The sequence below is a fragment of the Pan paniscus genome, chromosome 4 (genome assembly GCF_029289425.2).
Source record: "Pan paniscus chromosome 4, NHGRI_mPanPan1-v2.0_pri, whole genome shotgun sequence".
NCBI lineage: Eukaryota > Metazoa > Chordata > Mammalia > Primates > Hominidae > Pan > Pan paniscus.
In genome coordinates this window covers 31,042,753-31,066,546 of record NC_073253.2, presented here as the reverse complement: position 1 = coordinate 31,066,546, position 23,794 = coordinate 31,042,753, and the positions used below count along the sequence as shown (strand labels likewise).

General features: G+C 34.8%; 1 protein-coding gene across 2 annotated transcripts in view; it reads right to left on the bottom strand.

Moving 5' to 3' along the window:
- The window catches only part of EDIL3 (EGF like repeats and discoidin domains 3), a 442,216-nt gene that overhangs the window by 292,040 nt on the left and 126,382 nt on the right, over window positions 1-23,794 (bottom strand). For both annotated transcript variants that reach the window (XM_003822240.6, XM_003822241.6), the window contains exon 2: window positions 21,359-21,487. In XM_003822240.6, the coding sequence (XP_003822288.1) occupies window positions 21,359-21,487 (129 nt within the window). The remainder of the gene's footprint in view (window positions 1-21,358; window positions 21,488-23,794) is intronic.

The following is a 23,794-nucleotide window of genomic DNA, read 5'->3' as shown; positions in this document are numbered from 1 at the left end:
TTCCTTGATATGGGTAGATGTCATTAACCAATATTCATATTATTCACACTCATAAAGGCATATACACAAGCGTTACTATTGGTAATAATCCAGCTTTAGTTATCTCTGTAACAAAGGCAGCATTTCAGGCTAACTGCTTTACTGAACAAAACATCATCAACTATTAACAGGTGGCAACTAGAGCCCCAGAGTAAAAATAAACCTCAAAGTGGGCATTAGTTGCCTTATTAATGACATTTCTGTGAAACAAGTATCACAGAAGGTACTATCATGCTACCCAAATGATTATTCTCTCTTCCTCTCAGAAGTCATAAAATCAGCAATTAAAATAAAAATCAAAGTCTATGGCACATGTAGTCTCTTCTAATTCTGGGAATTTAAACGCATTCACCAAGAAAACCAAAAATAAGCAACCCAACAAATAAGTATATTGCTCCACTTGGTCAGCATTTAGAAGAATGTACTGAAATTATAATGATGGTAGGAAAACAGAGAGTAAAAAAATATATCAGACATATAGAATTTAAGTAAGTGTAATCCTCCTATCACCCATAACAGAATCTTCCTGGGTGTCTGTTAAAATGCCCCACACCTACTGAATTTGAATATTGGGTTTTAGCCCAGGCTTCTGCATTTTTTATAAGTTCTGTAGATAATCGCCATGAACACTAAATATTGAGAATTCTAACTCTAACCCATCGAAGTTTATTTCACCGGGAAAGAGCCATGGGTACCATTGTTGGAACCACAGCAGTAAATTAGTAGGCTTACAGAAAACCCTTTGCAATTTATATTCTGGTTGTTTCACGAGATTTCAACACTGTTTTCTTGTATCATCTTCAGATTTCATTGGGTACCTATATCAATGCTTTAGGGAAAGATGACATCCCCTTTGGATTTAATAAATGGTCTGTATCTCAGAACTAACTAAATCTGTTCCCTTTTCTTGGCCACAGTTATTGGCCTAGGTATAGGCATGTGACCCATTTGGGGACAAGGATATGTAAGGAGATATTTGTGTGTATTTAGGTGGGGAGAGGCTCTTGGAAAAAAAAGGCCTCCTCACTCTTCTGAGAAAGTGTCTGGAAATAACCCCTTCTCACTCTCCTTTAGATGTAGACACAGAGGCTTGTGGCCCCAGAAGTCATTGGCATGCACCTTGCAACCATGATGGGAGACAGATTTGGAAGAAAGCTGATCCTGCTCAAAGGCAGAGTGCAGAAACAAAGATTTTAGAATCTTGATGAGATTGTTGAGCCACTGAATCAGATCAACCATGAATCCTGACCTTCCTTTGGACTTCTAGTTCTAGGGAAAATACATACTGTGTATTATTTGAGTTGAGCTTTTTGTTATTTACATCTAAATGGCAATCTGCTACAATCCTAATCAGTTTTGTTGTTCCTTTTAAAAATATTAGAATGCATAAGAAATTAATTATCTGAGGCAGCTGAGACCAGAAGTACACACAGCCTCAGGCTATGCATTCAGTGGGCAGCTGAGATTTCAGTGCTTTATTTTTCCAGGGAGCTTACCACCATGCTTTGATACAATAAACCTATTCCTTGATTTTTAAGTTAGTTGCTCTTTCGCAGGACATTCCACCAGTGTACATGTTCCCATGTTCCTGAAGCGTGGTGGTACTTGGGAGAACAGGAAGGCATCATACAGACTCTCCTTGCCTTCCTTCCTTTCTTCCTCACTCTCTTTCTCTTTTTCCCCACAAGTATCAACTGTGAAGTACAACTACCCAGGCCCAGTGGGCCGTATATTACCCTGATACAACACGATACTATAACACTTAAGTTTATTCATTAGACAGATTCCAGTCTCTTTGTGTGGTTTCAACAATTCTTACATATTCTGTTTTTGTCTGTTTCATTTTTGAGTGTTTTAAGTAAACTTTTATAACTTGGAAATTATACCCATTAAAAACAATTTTACACCCAGTGTGGCTTACCATCAAATAGGAAAATCTCATTATGAAATATAAAAACTACATTTCTTAGTATATTATAACATATTTTACATGTGAATGTTAATTCAGAGTGACTTATTGATCCTTTTGTTGGCTATATCATAAATTTGGTTAAGCATGTACCAAATATGTTTTCAAGCATATAATTATCTAGTCATTAGTTATTTCCATAACCAACAAGAACTATGTATTATTGTATTCTGACAATATTTTACAATGTTTTATTCAACTGCAGTGATGCAAAAATAGCAATCATGATATTTATGCTTGATTATTTATGCCTACCCAGATGTCAAGTGCTCTAAATGTGTGTGTATGTTTGTGTGTTGAGGGGAGCAGAGGCAGTACTAAAATTAGAGTAAACTATTATTTAAATTTGTGAACTCAGTCATTAAAGAAGGATATGGAGTTGCCTCCGGAAGTATCCATAGAAGTACTGAGAGAGAGGTTTGGGTTAATTTGGTTTTTGTTTTATTATTTGTTTATCTGTTGTCCTTGGCCAATGGCCCAACTGGGATATGACTTTGTACTTAAAGCTTGCTATTACTAACTTCTTCCCTGTGAAAAGTATAACAAAGATGATTAGTTTCCTCTGGCCAAATATTTCAGACAGCATATGATGCAGTCAACTCTACAATCTCAGAACTGCAGAGTATTTGGGTCACTGCGAGGCACAGCATTGGATTTGCATAGAAAATGCTTGAATAATCAAAATGTTTCCATTCTATCAACATTTTACATGCATTTTGATTCCTGTGCAAAATCTGGAGAATGGCATCCATTGAAGTATTGATAATATATAACACATACAACATAATCTTGTACACATGTAGTTAGCATGTAAACATATATTGAATTTTTATTAGTCTCTCCCATTAGACTAAGAGTTTCATGAGGACAGGGCTGTAGCATTTTTTTGCTCACCATTACATCCGTAGTTTTCAAAACAGTGTCTGGAACACTGGAGGAACTGAATAAATATTTGTTGAAAGAAAAGATACACAAATGTTTAATACAGTCATTTGTATTAAATAAAGCTCAGCTGCTTCATTTTGTAATATTATTAAATTCATCAAAGAAAGCCTTACATCTCTGTATATGTTTCATCATATAAATATATACATAATTATATATAGTTTCTATAGCTATATGACATTATATAAATCAGATTTTCCTTCTTGGGGTAGGAAGGAAACAATATAATTATTATAAAGACAATGGTTGCTCTAAAGACCATTAGATTATCTCATGAAAAATTAAATCTGTGATTTTTAAACTAACTCAGAAAACATGAAACTATGATTTATCAATTAAGTAGATTCATTTAAACAGAACCACAAAATGTACTTTTAATGTTTAGTGGTGATATAGTTTACATGGGTTTTACAATGTATTTATACAGTGAATCATTTTAACAGCGATTACCAGTGCATTTGTGATTCTCTCATTTTAGAAAGAGGTATAAATGAGAAAAATAACAAAAAAGAATGCAAGCTTTGGGTTCAATTTTTGCCACTGAGTAAGAAAACTAAAACTAAACTGAACAAAAACACATATTTTATAAAAGTAAGCCAGAGTACTGGGAAGCTGGAAAGTAATATGACTCAAATAGCCTACATTCATATCCCAGCTGTTATTAGTCTTTGAGAACATAATTAGGACAAATTCTCTTACTTAAAGGAAGTAGTAAATATCTTTAAGTTAGGTGATTTGATATAACAAGGGGACTTACAATTCAATATTTTGGTGTATCTATTCAATTGTCCTTAAATATCCTTTGTTTATTAAATGTGCCCTTCCTCCCTATCCAAACCCAAACCATCCCTGTCGACTGAATTCAAGTTTCACCACCTTCAACTCCTTAGTATTTATTTCAGTCTCCAGATATTCCCTTCTACCCCCACTACCTTTTAAACTATAACCGAAAGCCAGTTCTAAACAGAATGGTACATAATATTTTCCAGCCTTGTTTCCCAAGCTGGACATTATTCTTCCTTGGAGGGCAAATGTTTTAATTTTGCACAGTGTATATAATTGGTTCTGAGTAAATATTTTTGGAAAGTTGTCCAATTTTAAATTGAGAAAATGAAGTCCAAAAGTAAATTTAATGACTGTTTTTACCCTTTTTTTTTTTTAGCTTTGTAAAATGAGGATTGAAAATTAAACCTAAGAAAATTCATGGGCAAATAAAAAGAAGAAACTTGTAAGGGATAAAGCAGATCAAAAGTTAATATAAATGATTTCTCAGATTTATCCATTTTCAATAAAATTAATAAATTCATAATCTTTTTGAAAATTTAATACAGGAAAGAGAGAATCATTAATTCTACAATGAGAATGCTTTTTAATGTCACTAGAGAAGCCACGAAGCCGAGGCTACCAGCTCACTAGATATGAATTTCAGATGGTCACAGCATCCATGTTATTTTGTTTCACAGCACCTGACAGCAGGAAGCTGATACTCTCAGGCTCCTTTATGTTCTATGGATTTCTGCTTTATTTATGTGTGGGAGACTACTCACTTCAACCTCAATTCATTTCCATAAGTCTGGACAAATGAGCTAATCTAAAAAGCAAATCTGCTAAAACCAAAAGAACAGAAAACTAAAAAGTAATGAATTGATCAGCAATACTGGCACAAATCTCAGTGACAGTATCCACTTAAGAAAACCACAGAATCATTGCACATAAAATGTTAATGCTGGACAAGACTTAATGATTAAGAGTGTTGTCAAAAAAAAATCCATTGGTGCAATGGGTTAAGGTTTGCATTAGAAAATAGAAGTATATTTGTTAAATCACCTAAATTACTAACTAAAAATTCACCACAAGCAGAATTTTGAAGTAAATGGATATGGCATAATTTGTTTCACTAAGTCTTTAGTGAATAATACTTGGATGAATTCCAGGATTTCTGTCTTATAAATGAGGTTTCAATGAATAATCAGATTTCATTTGAATCATGGTAGAAACAAAGAAAATAAATTACCTAATACTTTTATTAAAGTCCATAATCCTAAACAGAATGTAAAATATTTGCTTTTTGTAAGAAAGATTTTTAAAAGATCCTCTTTGATGCCATCCTTTTTGATGCCATCAGCCTATTTTTTTTAAAAAAGGACTATGCTTCTTAAATATATTGGATGATATTATATTTCTGCCATTTTCCTGTGAATGTTACTCTCTTGCTTTAATAAAGTTACCATTAACAGAGATATAGTAAAACTTCCAATGTCTGATGTCCAATAGCACAAAACACAGAGACAAACAAATGACTGATCCATGTGCCTGGCAGATGCAGCCTTAGACCAATTACTGGTTTCCCTGCCCATCATCCCACCCCAGTAGAGATGCTTAGGGCTGAATACTGAATATTCTGTGTCTTCTGAGATATAAATAATATAAAATTTCAATGCTTTTAAAAAATAAATGGTGATGAATTTAAAGATAGTAAATTACTTCATGGTAGAATCTTGGCAAACAGTGTGTGTGTGTGTGTGTGTGTGTGTCACAACCAAGTATTTCATATGGTTACAGTTATTTCAAACATGACTTTTTACAATTTTAATATCTGTGAGGTCTTTTAGTAAAATATCATTGCCTTTTCATTGCTTATATTCCAAAATAATTCAGAAATTTTATGATGGCTTTGAAATGATATGTTCCCAAAATATAGATCCACACATTTGGCTTAATTAAAATATATTTTGAAATTCAAAAGATGAAGGGGGAAGAAAAAAAAAACAGTGGGCAGGTCTAACTTGAAGAAAGATGAGATATTTCCGTGAAATCTGTACGTGTCATTTTGGTCAGGGGGAATTATCTTTTCCATGTAGTTTTAACTCATCTCAAGGACACTAACCATAAGAAATAAAGCACAATTTCTGCTTGATTACGTAGAGCTAATCTAATGTGCTACTGCCTTATGTAACAGTGAGTTAATGACTGCTTTAGAGGATTTTTTTTCTTCCTGTTACAATAGGAGCTAAAATTAAATTTTTTTTTTTTCAGAATCATTAGGACCTTCTTGAAAGGAAAATAGTGTATCCACATTTGGGTGTTAATCATATAACATTGACAATGTAATTTTCTTATCTGCAAAACTTGTCTCCCTAGGCTAAATTTCTCCTTAATTGGGATGTCTTTAAAGAACTCAACTGATAAAAAAGTAGACAGGCCTAACTTTAAGGCAATGAAAATTGAATAAAGGTGCAGGACTATTCAGGGTGGGCCCACACCACATTTTTCTTATCTTTTAGAATATTTTCAAGTTTTGAATGCAAACTATTAATTTCTACCCTTCTAACAGATCCAATCTGCGGACCAAAAAATCTATATATCTTTCAAAACTTCTAGAGGCAGGGAACTCAAAATCTCATCAAGGAACATGTCATATCTCTCTCCCAGAGCTCACCTCTAGAAAACAATGGACTAATGAGGCCCATTCTTTGACAGGCCAGTCATTCAAATATTTAAAAGCTATTGTAATTCTTTTCTTAACTGAGATAAATATCCCTACTTAATTTTACATATTATGGTATATACACCCTAGTCATCATTTTTGTTGACCTACTCTTGATAAACTCAAATTTGATAACGTAGTTTAAAATATAGTAATGAGAATGGAAACAGTACTCCAGATGTGATCTAACTAGCACAAAATACAATGGTGTTATTACCTGTCTTGTTTAGGCGGCTTTATAACAACCAGCAATCCAACATTGTAAAGAATTAATTTCCTTTCCTTCCCTCCTTCAGCTACATCTTTTTTTTTAATTATATTTTAAGTTCTAGGGTACATATGCACAATGTGCAGGATTGTTACATATGTATACATGTGCCAGCACACGTATGTTTATTGCGGCACTATTCACAATAGCAAAGACTTGGAACCTTCAGCTACATCTTATGGACTAATTCCTAGCGTACTGGGAACTGGTAATCTTATCTTCTTGCTGCCTAAAGGCAAGATTAGTCAGAGGAGGTCATGCTTGGGGTTGAGTCAAGGGAGAATATAACTGGCATGCAAACAATGTCAAAAGTATCTTTGCAACGGGAAAGAATTGCAAAATTTTGCAACAAAGAAAAGCCTTAAAGACATACTTTCAATCTTTCACTTTCTCTCTAGCAAAGAATCTAGTTTGCATATATTTCACATGTAGTTGATTAAAGTCCACAGGCAGGAAAACCAAACATTTGTTCTAATGGAAACAATTTCCTTAGTGTCCAAAACTAGTGTCCATCCAGCAGAATATAAATATTTTGTAGCTTCTCATGAAATTTTCCATGTCAACTGACATTTCTAGTTGTAGATGTTTCTCCTGGAAACCAGCTTTAAAAGTTTACAGCTGTTTCTTCCAATAACTAATTTCTGGTTAGAAATTCTAGATTAAAACTTAGCATCAATTTCAGTCAATGAGCCACATTCAGCCCTTTCCAAATCAACTACCTATTAGACCAAGTCCTGTCAAAAATAAAATAATTAATAAATCAAAAAATAAATTTATCTTGGAGGCAGAATAAAAATGTAATAGAAAAATGTACAATTTAAACAACGTAATCCTCAAAAGAAAAGCCTGAGGTAGTATTTAAATGCTGTTCAGATAAGAGCTTTGTGTTCTTTTGTTTTTATGATTACACACTTGAATAATATATTATCAAGGGAAGTTATAGAGTCATATTTCTGGGATAATTTTGGAAATAACATTGAAGACTATATTTTGGTTCAAGGAGATGAATAGAGGCTCTATATCCAGGGTCTCCAACTTCCATGGGGCATGAACCGGTATGGGTCCCTGGCCTGTTAGAAACCCGGCTGCACAACAGGAAATGAGCCTGAGCCCCGCCTCCTCTCAGATCAGCAGCAGCATTAGATTCTCATAGGAGCAGGAACCCTATTGTGAGCATGCGCATGTGGGTTATCTAGGGTGTGGCCTCCTTAATCTAATGCCTGATGATCTGAGGTGGAACAGTTTCATCCTGAAACTATTCCCCAACCACCGGTCCATGGAAAAAATTGTCTTCCACGAAACTGGTTCCTGGTGCCAAAAAGGTTGGGGACCACAGCTCTATGGAATACAGATCCACATTACCTTCCTGGTCTTGCTCCCAATCCTCCCCATAAACACCTTATAAACTGAGCAACCACTAATGCTAATTCTTCTAGAAAGTTTCCCCATGTCTCCTATTAAAACACCTTATAAACTGAGCAACCACTAATGCTAATTCTTCTAGAAAGTTTCCCCATGTCTCCTGTTTTTCTGCTTTTTTATCATTCTATATTTGCTTAAAATGTTCCAATATCATAATGTCTACAGATTAAATAAATTTCCATCTCAGCTCATCTCACAGAAGCCACCACAACCATAAAATCTGATTCCTAGGACAGGAAGTGATCTTTCCCCACTTGATACCCATAGCACTTTGTTCCCCTCTTATGATAATTGTTTTCTGCATTGTATAATGATTACTGATATGCCTGTCTTACCCTTTCTCAAATTTAAGTATTTAAAAGGCAGAGCCTTTATCATCAGGTCATAGAGAAAGGGTAGATCACAGGCTCTCCATGAAGGCTCAATACACATTTGTTAAATGGAAGATCCTAATGTTCTTTTTTCCCTATGATTCTATCTTTATGCAAAACCACAAAAAGCTTATTGTTGATCTATCATATCCAAGAAACTAATATTAATGTGCTATCATAAATTCCAACTTGGTATTTATTATACCTTTACAGGATTCCCATTTTGCAATCTTATAAAGAAAAAAATCAATTCATAACTTATTTGCTCTAAGCATAAGGAAAGCTAGATTCCTAAAGGACTGATTCCTAATTATGCAAGCATTACCTACATTACTCATAAATTTCATATAATAAAAAATAGGGCTCTCTTTTTCCCATATGAAATGAAGTGATTTGTCAAATTATATGTTGAAGGAAAGAAATTTTTTGAAAAATTAAAAGCTGACAACTAAATTGCCCCCAGTTTGTGTATTCATGCACCAACAGGAAAAAAAAAAACAACCTGACATAAAAATAATAAGTCAGTACTTATTGGACATTTCAATAATTTTATTAATGACTAAAATGATGAAAGAATAGTCAGAGGCCTAGATGTTTGATTTCTGCATGTAGCTTTAAAATAGTATATAAGGTTTAATTATTTATATCACTTAATTAGTAACTCCTGGGTGGCACTTATGAGCCAGACACTGTTTTAAGATCCTTACATATATTGAATCATTTAATTTATACAAAAGCAGCCGGGCGCGGTGGCTCACGCCTGTAATCCCAGCACTTTGACAGGCCGAGGTGGGCAGATCACGAAGTCAGGAGATCAAGACCATCCTGGCTAAAAGAGTGAAACCCCGTCTCTATTAAAAGTACAAAAAAAAAAAAAAAAAAAAATTAGCCAGGCGTGGTGGTGGGCGCCTGTAATCCCAGCTACTCGGGAGGCTGAGGCAGGAGAATGGCGTGAACCTGGGAGGCGGAGCTTGCAGTGAGCCGACATCACGCCACTGCACTCCAGCCTGCGCGGCAGAGCGAGACTCCGTCTCAAAAAAAAAAAAAATTTACACAAAAACCCTTTGAAGTTGGTACTGTTAACCCCAGTTTTACAGATGAGGAAAGTAAGGTGGAGAGAGATTAAGTGACTTGCTCAAAGTCACAGACTTAGCAAACAGAAGTACCAAGATTTCAACTCAGCCTGGCTAGCTTCTTAACCAGACCCCCATGATGCTGTCCTTGAAAGAATGTGTTCCTTCAGATATTTACACACTACAGAATTCCAGTAGAGCATGCTCAGCATGTAAGAAACACTGGAATTAGAAGTATTATTTTTGGCTAGGTGCTGTGGCTCATGCCTGTAATCTAAACATTTCGGGAGGCTGAGGTGGGCGGATTGCTTGAGCCCAGAAGTTCAAGATCAGCCTGGGCGACATGGCAAAACCCTGTCTCTACACAAAGTACAAAAATTAACCAGGCTTGGTGGAGTGTACCTGTAGTCCCAGCTACTTGGGAGGCTGAGGTGGGAAGATCACTTGAGCCCCGGACATTGAGGCTGCAGTGAGCCATGATTGCATCATTGCACTCCAGCATAGGCGACAGAGACCCTATCTCAAAAAAAAAAAAAAAAAAATTCCAAAGAAATATTATTATTATTATTTCTTCGGGTTTGAAAGTAACCCTCCCCATATGTGTAATAGGCACAGCTTAATTTGAACACAAGCACTGCAGTGTGCAAAAAGCATGGAACAAAATTGTAGGTTTAACACCTGTTCTTCCACTGAGCAGGAATCAATGACCTTGGTCTAATCATTACATTTATCACAGAATCCCCTTCCCGTTTAACACTGACATTGATATTAGCTCCCTTGTTTATTTTCAGGTTATTTTATGTGTGTGTGTGTGTGTAAATGAATGGTGCACTCTGAAAACACAGGCAAAATTAAAGGGAAAAGGGTGAGGAAAAAAGTCTTTGTCTTTGGCATTACAGTGACCGATAAACTGCATACAAAGACTATCTGCCCACACACTTCAGTGTTTATCACCTGATGTCCTAATAACCAGCAGGGCTCATTGAGAAGTGAGCTTTACTATGGTAGTTGTGGGACAGGAAAGCATTGTGGAAAGTAATACAGCTGGACCTCCATATTTAAGAAGTAATGAAATCTAACCTTGGAAGCCAGAGGCTGTGCTGTGATGCACTCCAATTTATCTATTGCCTGAAGAGCCAAAGTCATTGGTTAAAAGATAGCTAAGTTGACACAAACAGCATGTGTCTTGTTCTTGAAAATGTTTGTAGCTCCTTGTGCAGATGAGTAACAATAATGAGTTCTGTGTCCAGTGGCTCCCTGTGATTTGGATGAAGCACTTCTGGTTTGATTTCACAATGAAACCTTAGCAGATAAAGACATTGTGGGGTTATATGAACACATTGTATTAAAAAGGTGTTAATTCTTATTTGAAATTTGCTATATTTTCCAAGGATTAGTACTTAAGAAAACAAATATCTTTACTGGGTTCTATCTCTGGCTGAGAGATGGAAATTTTGCCCTCCCTATTTTTCTTTCCAGGCCTTGATTAAAATAAAAAGAAGATAACAATAAATATTGATTGTTGTCTATTTTAAATCATAGCTTGGTTAATTTTATACTCTCAAAGGCCAAAATTAAATATAATCTGGAAATGATTCAGCCCAATTCTACTCTCATTATATGACTCATTTAAAAATTGTTACCCATGTACTTTAAGCATATGGATTATGGAATTTTCTTCACATAAATACTTTGATATATGTTAAACAATAAGTTGTCTTACAGTACAAAGTCACCTTGAGATGTAACCTAGTTTTTCTATGGCTCCAGGGAATGTGGCCAAACAAAACTCCATAAACGATGACATCTACTTTAAGCTCTTTAACAAAGAATCCATGCCTCTATTTCATCTCAGTAACCCTTATGCTTTATTGTAGTAATTCCTCATATCAAATAGCATGATTCTAGCACATAGGAGGTACCAATAAGATTTGTATTAGATGTTACAGCAGGAGTCTGTAAAATTTTCAAGAAATTAATCCAACCTATCAAAACACTTACGTATTTATTTACTTATTTAGTTAGTTTGAAGCAGTCTCTCTCTTTTGCCAGGTTGGAGTACAGTGGCATGATCTCAACTCACTGCAACCTCTGCCTCCCAGGTTCAAGCAATTCTCATTTCAGCCTCCTGAGTAGCGGGGATTACAGGTGTGCACCACCACACCTGGCTATTTTTTTTTTTTTTTTTTGTATTTTTAGTAGAGAAAAGCTTTTACCATGTTGGCCAGGCTGGTCTTAAACCCCTGAACTCAAGTGAACTGCCCGCCTTGGTCTCCCAAAGTACTGGGATTACAGGCATGAGCCACTGCTCCAGGCCAAAACATTTATTTTCAATGAATTCTTAAAGTGTCATATCTTTGTCTTCATTCTATCTTCTGTGTTACTAGTAGTAGGAGGAGAGATGAGAACAAAGGCTGTGTCATTCATCCGTTAGCCCTTTACTTTCTTTGTCCACTTACCCTAGGCTTTCTTTGTCCACTTACCCTAAGCCTGTTCCATACTTTAGATTGGGGTCCTACCAGTCCGTGGCCTGTTATGAACCAGGCAGTAGGTGAAAGAGCATCACTGCATGAGCTCCGCCTCCCGTCAGATCAGCAGCAGCATTAAATTCTCATAAGAACACAAACTATTGTGAACTGCATATGCAAGGGATGTAGGTTGCGTGCTCCTTATGAGAATCTAATGCCAACCCACCTTCTGTGGCAAAATTGTCTTTCATGAAACCCAGTCCTTGGTACCAAAGAGGATGGGGACTGCTGCTGTAGATGCTCTAAAACATGATTTAAGCTTTCTTTGATTAAATGCTTATTCCTTCTCTTATTGGTCTTGATTTTAGAGAATGTCCCTTTCTTTATAGTTTTTATTAACTAAACTCTTCACTCTTCTTTATATGTGCCTAGTTCTAGTTTACCCTTTTTTAAATGTTTTATGGCCTACTACAGTAATCAAATGTTTGAATGAAAATTAAAGGAGATATAATCACATTATTTAAAAAATATATTTGATAGGATAACAATCTCTTCTTTTTCTCTTCATGTGTATTTTTCTTTTCCTATTATACAAATCAAATAACTCCAAATCTATATTACTATGAATAAGTGAGCGTAAGTCCATTAAGCTTCCTCTTCATTATAAATCTCAATTTCTCTGATGATAACATTTCAACACCTTGTCATAACTGCTTAAAAGTTAATGTTTTTTAAATGACTTGCTTTATTTGGATACCATAGTTTATGGTGCAAATAACTTAATCTAAAGGAAATAACAATAGGTATAATTTCCTAGAATAAAGAAACAGATTCATGTTGAAAATCAATGAAGAAGATGAAATCAAGTAACAGAATGAAAGATTGTAAAGATTTTTGGCATGTTTTACATAGTATCATATAAGTGATTTGTGAGTCTTCTATAGATTGCTTTTCCATGAAAGGGAAAAGCTGGAAGATAAAATCTTTCCAGAGATTAATGCTAAATTTGCCACTGTGGCCTATCACTTTGAATTTGTAATTTTCATTTTCATAAGTGTATAGAATTATACATTTTGGCTGTGCCACAAGTGATTTCAGGTTAGGAGTAAAAGGGCAATTTGATATTACCTTCAATTTTCACCTTCCTATTTTTTCAATAATTTTTTCTAAAATGTAAAAAAAAAAAAAAATCTAAGTTTTTCCTTAAGAGATTTTACCTTTTTACTCCTTATAAAAATAATTGAAGAGCTTTTGCTAAAGCCAATGTGATTAGGATTTGTGTAATCATGGCCATATATTTGTGTATAACATAAAAAGAAATATCTGCAAACATACCTATGTGTTTATCAACTTGTTGCTTTGCCAATAAAACTCTTCAAAAATAAAATTAAAAAGAGAAGCAACATTCCACAGCAGATTGTAAAACTAGCCACAAACTCCTCCCCTTCTTGCATCCGCACATTTGTAAAATGAAATTGCATATATTCCCCTCAGAAGTGTTGTTAGCTACTGTGAGGCAAGCCGAGATTTGAAAAGTGCCTTTTAGGACTCGATCTTTCTTACTACGTTTGACACCTTTGCCGCTGCCACTACGTAATAGTAGAGATCAGTTAACCATCTTCTATCCAGCGCCAGCTGACTGCAGACGCAGATATGAGTGCAACAAAGACGTAAAAGATGTTCCAGAGATGAATATCCACTTAGCTGTCTCACACACTTCTGAGATAATATGATTATTTTTTAATAAATCCATTAAACTCTGTGATTATTTGTTAGGCAGTAAAATACATTCAAATACAAAAGCAGTTATTCCCTATGAATAAGGACATACTCCTAGAAGAAAGGACAGTGGTTTAAATGACATACATCAATTTCTTAATGGGTCATTGTCTTTTCTTCCAAATAAAAGCTTTACCACAAACTGGCTTTTAGCCTTTGACTGGGCTAGAGTGGCTTTTGGTACTCAATAATATCTAAGGTTCTTTGATGTTATACATTTTTTTCTTTCTGAAAGTTAACATATAATTGTCACAGCTTGGAATTGCAAACTAACAAATTCTAATCATTGTCATTATTAATAAAGCAGAAATATTTTTACATCAATAAGCTAATGAGTTTATGTGGTATGTTACAGAATTTTTACACATATAAAATATAATTACTTTTCCATAATATATGCAAAATTAGTACGAAAACTTTCCCTTAATTATCTGTCATCTTAACTGCACAATTATATTTGTTTGTATGAACTTATATTTACCCTTTCTTATTATTAGAAAAGTAAGTAAACATAACTGTGAAAATAAATCCCTTTGACCCTAGTTGACTGGAAAATTTCTTAGCAATCATCTATTGGCTAGCAGCTTTAGAGAAAGTATTTTAGTCCGTGAAACATAGCTCTCATTATGGTAACTTCTAGAAAAATGGATTCAATCATGAGTCTAAGAAGTAATCTTAAGTAGAGGGGAAAATAAACCACCCCGACAACTACTCACAATTTCATCTACTATCTGAAAAATTTAACTGAAATTTACCAAATCCCTCATTTGGTAACCAAAGTCTCGAAATCTAAAATAACCCTACACCACCCAAGAGAGCTACTTAAGGCTCGTTAACTTTCTGATATTTCATGAACACTAACAAGAAGTCTTTCGGACAACGTCAGACTCTATTATACTACTTGATATTCTGACACTGATCGCCTTCTGAAAGATAAACATGAATATGGCTATTCATAGAGTGAAATGTACAGTCAACTTCTAGTTTTTTAAAAAATGTGTATGACAGTCTGTATTTTCTGGGATAAATATATTCAATTTTTCATAATAAAATGAAAGCTGAGGAACAGATTATTAGTGACAATATAGGAGGGTAACACATTTAATAGAATCTGAATTTGTGTTAGAAAAGGGATATCATTACCAAAGGGAAATAAGTTTCTATGGAATATGATAGGTAAAAGAGGATAAGAGAAGATAAAACAGAATAAAATAACTTTTCCTGAATATATATATGTATTTTTTACATGATATGCTATACATATATATATTTGGAAATGAGAAGCCTGGCCAGATGTCAATGTAATCACAGAGAAGATAAAAAGAAATTATAAATAAAATAATATACAGTACTATTATCCTGTACTGACCTACTGTCAATAATACACATACTTTTAATTTTTTCCAAGTGATAATGAATCTTATATTACTACCAAATTCCAATGTTTATATTCTTTGTTTTGTCCGATCATTTTAACAATATTTTACACATATTTATGGCAAAGACCATTTTTTAACTGCTATATCCTCAGTGCCAGGAAGAGTGGCACATAGCTGATACTCAAATATTTGATAGATGAATGAGTAAGCAAATAAATAAATAGACAAATGTTTGTTTTAGCCATTTAGTTTTTTTCTACGAATTCTTCTACATGCCACAGTCAAGCTCTTTCTCCACAACGCCAGCAAAACTGATCTTCCGTAAACCAACAAGATCATCCATCAATCACATGTAATCAAAGGAAATGCTTACCTTGCTTAACTGCCCCACAGTACTTGACATTGCTGATTACCCACTCCTTGAGACATTGTTAATCCTGAACTTACTGTGCACCACACTTTCCTGGTTTTCCTTCTACCTGACTACTCTGCCTCTCTGGCTCCTTTACAGATTTCACTTTCTCTGCCTATCACTTAAATATTGATGGCCTCTTACCGCTTTGTATTTCTAATTCCTCTATTCTTTCCCATGTCTAGCTCTTCTATTCTTTGCTATTATCCTGTTTCTAGAAGACTCATCCATTCCCTTAGCTTCAATAACCATCTATGTAATTATGACTTCTACATCTATGCTTTACTTCTTAGATAATATCTATCAAATTTGTCAAATTCAACATGTGAAATACTGAACTCTCCTTCTGCCTCTCAATCCTGTGTATTGTCATTTATAATATCTCAGTAAATGATACCCAGTTGCTCAGGCCAGAAACTGGGGATGCCTTTCTTTACTCTTAGTTTCTCCCAAACTCTTTTTCTTCATACCCCATAAATAAGCAATAATTGTCTATGGTATCATCTAAATACTCAGTGACTCTCTCCTCTTCATCCCGTTAGTTACCACATTGACAGAAGCCAAGATCATCATGTCTAGCCTCATCTGCTGCAATTGCCTTCAAATTGTCCCCCTGCTGTATTTTGCTGTAATTTGTTTTCCATATTGCACCAACAGAAATACAAAATCTCTCTGTTTTTCTTAGTAAAAAGTTGAAATTTTTTTAAACACTGTACCAAACTCTAGAGTATCTGCCACTTGTCACCATCCTCAGAGTCAGTGCTGGCCACCATGTCCCTTCTCTCTAAGTTCTAGCCACATTTAACTTCTTTCAGTTTATGACATTATACCTTTTTTTTTAATCTCCTGGTTATTCTACACACTATTTTCTCTGTCTGGAATAGGTTTTGTTGTTTGTTGCAGTTTTTAGTCTGCAATAGATTGAAATTATTTTTTAGATTTATGTCTAGATGTTACTTTTTCAGGTTGGCATGCATTCCTTTACACTTAGCTTAAGGCAAGACATCTGCTTTATATTTTTATGGCTCCAGGTACTTGTATCACAACACATAACAACATATCTATCTATCTATCTATCTATCTATCTATCTATCTATCTATCTATCATCTATTTTTCTATCTATTATCTATCTCCATCTTTCTGTCTGTATGTCTGTCTATTTGTCTCATCATCTAAACAGCAACTTGTTTATCATTGCCCCTCCACCATTCAAGTAACTATTACTTAGTAAACACTCAATAAATATTTGTTTGAAAATAAATGAAAACTAATATTTTATTTGTTTAAAAAAAGTCACTTATTTTTTCCCTTTGATTACATTAATATACTATGTATTTGAGTTGTAAAAGTTTATACTTTTTACTAGTTTAATGGATTATTCTGATAACACACATAGGACAGTTATGCCACAGAACTTGTACAATTTAAAAATTCTCAAGATTTCCATTTATGAACTGTATAAATATACTGATAGGCTGGGAGAGGTGGCTCATGCCTGTAATCCCAGCACTTTGGGAGCCAAGGTGGGTGGATCACCTGAGGTCAGGAGTTGGAGACCAGTCTGGCCATATATATATACATGGAGAGAGATAATAGAACATTTATATATATAGAGAGAGAGATAATAGAAAATTTCTGCATGAAATGAATGTGCCATAATATAGCTCCCAATTACACAGTGCCATCCAGGAATGTGAGTGAGTAACTGGGAAGCAATTTGCGGCTTAGCCACATGGTGGTCTGTCCACAAATCCTCTGGAGAGGGGGGCAGCATTCAGTGCACATCTGTGCAAACACTGGTTAATCTGGGTAATGCCTTCGAATTCAAGAATTTAAAACAAGGGCTTTCTCTTTGCTTTGTTTGAAGAGAAGTTTTCCTACTGCCATTTTCAGATATCAGAAGTGAATCTTAATAACTCGAAGAGGCTGAGCACATTGAGTTGTGTAGGTGTGTGTGATAGCTGTGTGTGGGGATACAGAGAGGCAGAGAGAGAGAGAGAGAGAATGAGAATGCAGTATACAGAAATATCAAAAAATGTCCAAAGAAAAGCAATGTTGTCTAGTGAAGGAAGTTTACAAATCTGAGAAAGTCAATTCTGCCAAAGTATCCTACGTGACACAGGAATGCAAGTGATGTGAGTATTGATTGCAAATGTGTTAAGTGTTTTGTGCTTATCTGACATTATATGCTTTGTGAGGGAAGAATAAAAGTACAAAACTGGATGAGGATCTCTTGAAATAAGTATCAACAACCTGAAACAAAGCTACTGCAAAGTAGTAAGGTTTGAGGTAAAATCATGAAAAGTTTTTCTCTGAGCATGCATTTGAAATTCTCCTTTCCAGATGAACTGCAATGAAAAGGGTATGTGTCTGACTGTAGAATAAACAGGATAAACATAATTTTAAAAACTGGGATCAAAAAACAACTTTTTCTAAGCAAATATAAATGAGATTATTTTCTTTCCTTTGGAAATTAAAAATAAAAAGATTCAGAATTTCATAATATATATGGCTCAAAATTCATATGGTCTGAAATGGATAGAAGAAACCTTAGACACATCTCTATCTTTGTGGTAACTAATATGTAAGGAAAAATACAGACTAGTGACAGCTCAAATATTTTTTGTCTTTTAAGATATTACCTCAAAATACCCACGTGTTTTTTGTTTGTTTGTTTTTTAAATTCCAATACACTCTGTTTCCTGCATTGGTGCTAGATAACAACAGGAGAACAATAACAAAAAAGCCTTGGCCAAGCCATTTATTTTTATTTTTATTTATATATTTATTTATTTGAGATGGAGTCTCTCTCTGTTACCTAGGCTGGAATGCAGTGGCACAATCTCAGCTCATTGCAACCTCTGCCTCCTGGGTTCAAGTGATTCTCCTGCCTCAGCCTCCCTAGTAGCTGGGACTACAGGAACCTGTTATTGTGCCCGGTTAATTTTTGTATATTTGGTAGAGACAGGGTTTCACCATGTTGGCCAGGCTGGTCTCAAACTCCTGACCTCGTGATCCACCCACCTCGGCCTTCCAAAGTGCTGGGATTACCGACCGGCGTGAGCCACCATGCCCGGCCTTTTTTTTTTCCGAAACAAAAACGCAGGATGGTCTTTAGTAATCTAATGTTTGAAATATTTGATCCCAATATTAGTTTTAAAAATATGAAAAGACCCAAGGTAAGCTAGATATTAAAGGCATTACTACCAAGTATTACTATTCAATCAATATTTAGTACACCTTTCATATGCAAGAAAATATGAGGCTAAGAAAAAGCAGTAGAAAGGCAAATAGGGTAATGTTTCTGTCATAAATAGGTATTGAACTTGAAAACTGTGCTTGATTTCTCATTATTTTCTGATCCTTTATAAAAATTATGTCATAATATAGGAAAGTTGTATTCAAGAAACTGTCAACACTTTAAGACTTTAGGAAAGTTTTTTCCTAGTATTTTAATGTTAGAACACCAGCACATGAAAATAGAATTGGTGTAACTAATATCCTATACTAAATGATCAAACAAATACAAACTAAATACATTTCTTCCAAAAACTCCTAAATACAGCCCAGAGAAGAATAGGGTTGTATGAAATGTATAATTAAAAAATATAGCTTAAAATAATACAGTATAACTATCCAATTTCTGAATATCAGAGATGTATACTAATATGTAATAATGAATCTGAGTAGAATTTAATTCTATAAGCGTTTAATTTCCCAAAGTCACACTGAACTAGGTGGGATATGGCAGCGTGCTTAGTTTTTTAAGTGTTGCTGCCCATAGTATCAGTCTTCGGACAAAATGGTGAATGTTGGATTAATATTTAAAAGTATAGCCCAAAAGTATACAAGTATTTACTTTAAAATTCGGCTGGCCGGGCACGGTCGCTCACGCCTGTAATCCCAACACTTTGGGAGGCCGAGGTGGGTGGATCACGAGGTCAGGAAATCGAGACCATCCTGGCTAACACAGTGAAACCCCGTCTGTACTAAAAATACAAAAAGAAATTAGCCGGGCGTGGCGGCAGGCGCCTGTAGTCCCAGCTTCTCCGGAGGCTGAGGCAGGAGAACGGTGTGAACCCGGGGTGTGGAGCTTGCAGTGAGCTGAGATAGTGCCAGTGCATCCCAGCCTGTGCGACAAAGTGAGACTCCATCTCAAAAAAAAAAAAAAAAAATTCTGCTAAGATACTGATTTCTTAATCATTTACCTACATTTGTTTCTCTGATTCCAGATTTGGATCTTTCAAATAGTGCCAAAAATATTATATACTATTATACAACTCGAAGGCACTGCCAATTTGGGGTTGTTGGGCTTAAAATACAACACTAAAATTTTACTCTATTCATACATTTCTACTAGGGGTATTTATGACTCTAATTTTCTTCAGATATACAGACTTTCCTGAGGATATGATTCTCACGTTAAACTCTGAAACTCAAATGTACATATTTGAAGCCTGGGTCAAAGTGGTTACAACAGTTTTATTTCGATGGCACTGTGTCAAACCTCCTAAAATATCAGTGAGTTAATAAAAGCATTAAAAGAGAATTATCTTTGAAGATGAATTAAATGAACAAAGTACCTTTCAGCAATAATATAATTAACTTCTTTGGATAACATATATTCATAATGCAATATAAAAAATAAGGAAAATTCATTAAAAAAATAAAGCACACTACAATCCAGTAACTAATGGCCAAAGATGGTAAATTGATGGTTTTATTTAATTATTCTTTCTTTCATTCAACCAATAGTTACTGGATTTTTACTATGCATAAGGTAATTAAGTTAGGTGCACTGGGTACAATGATGGGTAATTCAGACTGATCCCTGGACGCTATTACTTTTCTTTTTCAAAACTATTTCCCCAAAGCCATTGAAGTGTCCTGTTTCTCTAAGGTTTATGCAGGTTGACAAAACATGTTTGGTTGCCTATAATGAAGAGATATATTCCATCTTGTACTCTTCGTGGTACTAATGCGAAAAATATAAGTTTTTTTCAAACTTACCTGTGGTATTAACTTTGAAAATTATTTCTCTCTTTAGTCAGAGAGAAAATCTCTGCACAAGTTTACATGGTGTTAAATTATTTTAAAGTGCAGCTATTTCCTTAATGGGGACCTATGTGGAAACTACAGAAGTTACTCTAAATCCATAAGTATACATATTTCGCAGATTTTTAAAAAAACTATTTGAATGTAACCAATGACACATTAATTTTTGCAGAGCAAATTTTTTAGAAAACTTTGAAGAGCACTGCATCTGGAATATCCTTTTCTTTATATGCTTAGAAATATAAAATATATTTATCACCTAAGAAAAGTAATGATTAGAACAGCTACAAAACGCTGATGGATATTCGAAGTCCCTAAAAAGATCCTGTTTTATTTACAGTGATAATTTAACTTGAATAAATTGACTTTGGAGTTATGTATTTTATTTGAGAATAAAATGTTAAATTTATATTAATATTAGAAATATAAGAAATGTTATGTTTATGTATTATTTGTAATGTCTTTAAATTTAGTGTTAATTACTAAAAATATTTTAAAACTTAAAGAACACAATTAATATAATTTCAATATAAACTGGAAATGATACAACTGAGAATCCTACACAAAAGTAAACTAATTAGGAACATACAGCAATTTTACAACTAATCTCCATAATGCACCACAGCCAAACTGCCAGTTATTCATGGAAACAAAAAGATAACTACTGAAATGCTTAAATTTTGCACTTACCAACCTCCACAACACTAGAACAGTTGGGGTCTGTGAAGCCATCTGGACACTCACAGGAAAAGGAACCATCAGCCAATCCTGGCAAACAGATACCTCCATTTTCACATGGATTGGGATCACAAATATCACCTAAGGCATAAAAAAAACGAAATTGACATTTTTTTTTTTTGTCTTGGGCATTGAAACATACTAGTTTACTTTGCTATGGATGTTCCCTTGGCAAAGTCAAAAGTCAGGGTAATATTAAGATTCACACATAAGATTTGCAAGACTCGTTTCAAACCATGTACTCAAAAAAAAATACTATGTAACATGGTAAAAATTAAACTGCATAATTCAAACACTGCCTCTGAAAGCTATTGGTTCAGTTTGGAGTTCCTTCATAATATGTAAAGAGAATGTTGTCTAATTGGTTAATAAATATTAACCTAAATATCTGTAATAGACTGGTGTCATTAATTACTCTAATAAATACCTTCTTTATATCCACACAGTTTACTCTTTAACTCTTTAAAGGACAGGAGTTTATTTCTGGATCCCTAGAATCTGGACTTGTCCATGTGACTTGCTTTGGCCAGTAGGTCATTAACAGACTTGAAGACAACAGAGATTTGAAAAGCACTTGAAGACATCTACTTCCTCTCTTGGAGTGCTGAGATCGTCATGTGAATGAATTCAGGCTAGCTTGCTTGAGATGAGTGAAAGAAACGTGGAAGGATAAGAAAGAAACTGCTACAGAGAAATAACTTATGACATAACAGAAACCCCACAATACGTGGCCTTGGCTGTGGCAATGGGTGGCAGATAGTATTTGGAAAAGCAGTCATGGTCACGAAAAGCTAGAAAAATGGCTACCCATTTTATGTAGCGAGTAACAATTGATAAAGCTGTCATCTGAGGTAACTGGGGAGGCAGAACATGTATGCGATAAACTTTTCATATGAGTAAGGAGATTTCCGGGCAGACTGTTAAAGCATCAGTTGGCTCTTACTGCCTGCATATGATAAGGTGCTACAATAAAGAGATGAGCTAAATAAAGAACCAGTCCGTTTGAAAGTAAAGGGAAGTAGTATACAAGGACCAGGACTTGTGTTAGAAAACACAATTGTTTCTAAACTCCCACCTCTCAAAGTGGTAAATTATCGAATGCCAGAAAGACATGGCCCAATATAAATATCAAATCATGGATGTGGCTACAAACCTCCCTGTGAAAACATTTCAAATAATTCAGGTGGAGCCTGAAAGATCTTCTCAGCTAAATAAAAGGGCTTCTGGAGACCTTAAGGATTGTCCCTGAGAAGGCTGACATACCCAAAGTAGCACTGATTATGTCTGGAGTAAAAAGCAGGCTTCAGACAGAATCATGGGTGTGGCTTTATTGCACACAGGATTTGAATCAGATGCACAAAAACCCATACAGTTTTAAAGGGAGCTTTGTAGGTGAAACTGCCACCTCCTGGACTCAATGAGTAAGGGACTTTTCAAAATAAAAAAGCATCTGGGCACCAACTTCCTACTAGTTTGTATTTCTTAGTTTTGTTATTCTCTGTAAGGTTTTTCACATGAGAATTATTTAAACTCTTTTCCAGATGAAGCACTTTAAAAATATTTGAAAAATGAAAATTCAGGTTATGATTTCTGTCAAATATAAACCAAGTCATTAGCCACACTAAGATGATAGATTAAAACAGTACCTAAGTGCTGGGGCAGACCTTAGAAAAGAGAGTCATAAAATGAATGAATTAATGTTTGGGGAATACCAAAGAATTTCGCGTGGCTGGACCATGGAGTATTTAATCTGGAATGGCTAAGAAAGTATAAATATGTTAGATCAGGGAGGATTAAAAAGTGCCATTGTAATTTTTAAGATAAGGAATCAATGAGAGAGTGTCTAACATTTTTAACATGTATTTTAAAGTTTGGACATGGTCAGATCTAAATTAAGAAGACAATCCTGGCAGCATTTTGAATGGGGTGGTTGATGACTGATAAAGATACTTCAGTAGACTTGCTATCATTTATATACTTATCATCTATCTATCTATCTATCTATCTATCTATCTATCTATCTATCATCTATCTATCTATCCATTTATCCATCCACACATATAGCTAGCTAGCTATCCTTCCATTTGTCTATCAATTTGTCTATCTGTCCTTCTAGTCCTTGAGTACCTATTGCATGGTAGGCAGGCACTGAGGTAAGTGCTGTATATACCAAACTAAATAACAGACTATGGAGCTTAGTGGGAGAGATAAAAATGCAGGAACAATTACAATTATACTACACAGTAGTAACACCTGCAACTGGTATACATGATCCAAACTGTGGGACCGGTGGAGACTTTTAAGGAGACTCAGCGCTATCAGGTGATGAAGAGGAGAGAGCGTATGCTTAATATTCCAGGCAAAGGGAATAACACACTTAAAGGAAAA